Source organism: Chelonoidis abingdonii, chromosome 4, assembly GCF_003597395.2.
Source record: "Chelonoidis abingdonii isolate Lonesome George chromosome 4, CheloAbing_2.0, whole genome shotgun sequence".
Lineage (NCBI taxonomy): Eukaryota > Metazoa > Chordata > Testudines > Testudinidae > Chelonoidis > Chelonoidis abingdonii.
The window spans coordinates 120473333-120474857 of record NC_133772.1 but is presented as its reverse complement, the minus strand read 5'-3'; the positions used below and the strand labels follow the sequence as shown (position 1 = coordinate 120474857).

Here is a 1525-nt window from a genome sequence, read left to right as displayed (position 1 = left end):
CACTGTAACAACCCTCGTCAAGCGCTGCACTGCTGCGCTGTAACAACCCCACCCCCCGCCACCTCCCTGCCTGCTCATGCTGCCAGAGTGGAACGGCTCCGGCAGAACTGCTGTCTGCTGCCCCAGGGCCCTAGTGCCTGCCATCTACTAATGGCAGGGCAGGCAGCCCTTACCCTGCCTTTCGGCCCTAGCCCTGAGCCCTTCCAATGCTCCAAACCCCTCATCCCCAGCCACAGCCCTCATCCCCCCCGCACCCTAATCCTCTGCCCCAGCCCTAAGCCCCTCCCCCCCGCAGCATGAACCCCTCATCCTCAGTCCCAACCCTCATTCCCCTGCACCCTGATCCTATACCCCAGCTCTGAGCCCCCTCCACAGCATGAACCCCTCATCCTCAGCCCCACAGCCCCTCACCCCACAGCCCAACCCTCTTCCCTAGCCCTGGGCCCCCCCACATCATGAAATCCTCATCCTCAGCCCAGAGGCACCCAGGGGTTCACAGATTCCCTGCCATGGAACTAGGAGCCTGGATGTGCCTCAGCTAGAGCAGGGCCTGCTTTCATCTCTGCAGCAGAACCCTGAGAGTCCAAGCTCCAATGCTCCTGGCTCAGCCATGTCTCTCAGGGCTTCTAGGCTCCCAGCTTCACATGAGTCCATGGGGTGCTCCCAGGATCAATTTTGTTTCAAAATATTCTAAATGAAATGCTTTTGATTATTTCAAAATTATTATTATTTTTTTTTATTTTCCTTCTAGGACATTTCAATTCTTTGTTTCAAAATGGAACAATTTTTGGAATTTCCTGTAAAACAAATTCCAACTTTGACCAGCTCAAATTTTATTATATTGCCATCGCTTAACTACTTTATTATACGAACACCTCTATACAATTTGACCTTGAAGATTAGGAAATACTGTACAATTATAAGAAACTAAAGTTAATGTTCCTCAGATCACAATCAATCACTAAAGAATAGAAAAATGGCTTACCTATAGTAGCATTTCCCAATTTGGACTTTCCACCACCAGTCCTTGTACTGTGCATGCTCTGTGGCAAGTGCTGCCAAATCTAAAGCCTTTAAAAAATACACAGACACACACTCAAACCTTAAAACTGGCATTTCCAGGTTTCAACAAAGAATACTGAAGAAAAATACAAGCTGTAAAGAACAGCAAAATATAAAAATATTGAAGAAGATGCTTTGGTACATACAGACATTGTTTTTTTACATATAGACTATGGAAGGATTTCTATGAAGACTGAATCATAAAATGTTTGCAAGGATTACAGCAGGATGTAATCATACATGCTTTTTAATAGGTATACATAATGGAAACAAAGGAACCTGGGAACACATTTAATGAGATTGCAGAGACTATGGCCAGGTCTACACTGCGACTTTAAATCGGTTTAATGGCCGATATACCGATTTAACGCTGTATCCGTTCACATGACGTCGTCATTAATATCGATTTTACCGCCTCCTTAAATCGATTTCGGAACTCCTCCCAAACGAGAGGAGTAGCGCT

At 46.1% G+C, this 1525-nt stretch overlaps 1 protein-coding gene across 2 annotated transcripts in view; it reads right to left on the bottom strand.

Annotated features, from left to right (window-relative positions):
• Positions 1 to 1525, bottom strand: part of TTC8 (tetratricopeptide repeat domain 8) — a 79247-nt gene that overhangs the window by 16994 nt on the left and 60728 nt on the right. For both annotated transcript variants that reach the window (XM_032779746.2, XM_032779744.2), the window contains one exon: positions 986 to 1071. In XM_032779746.2, the coding sequence (XP_032635637.1) occupies positions 986 to 1071 (86 nt within the window). The remainder of the gene's footprint in view (positions 1 to 985; positions 1072 to 1525) is intronic.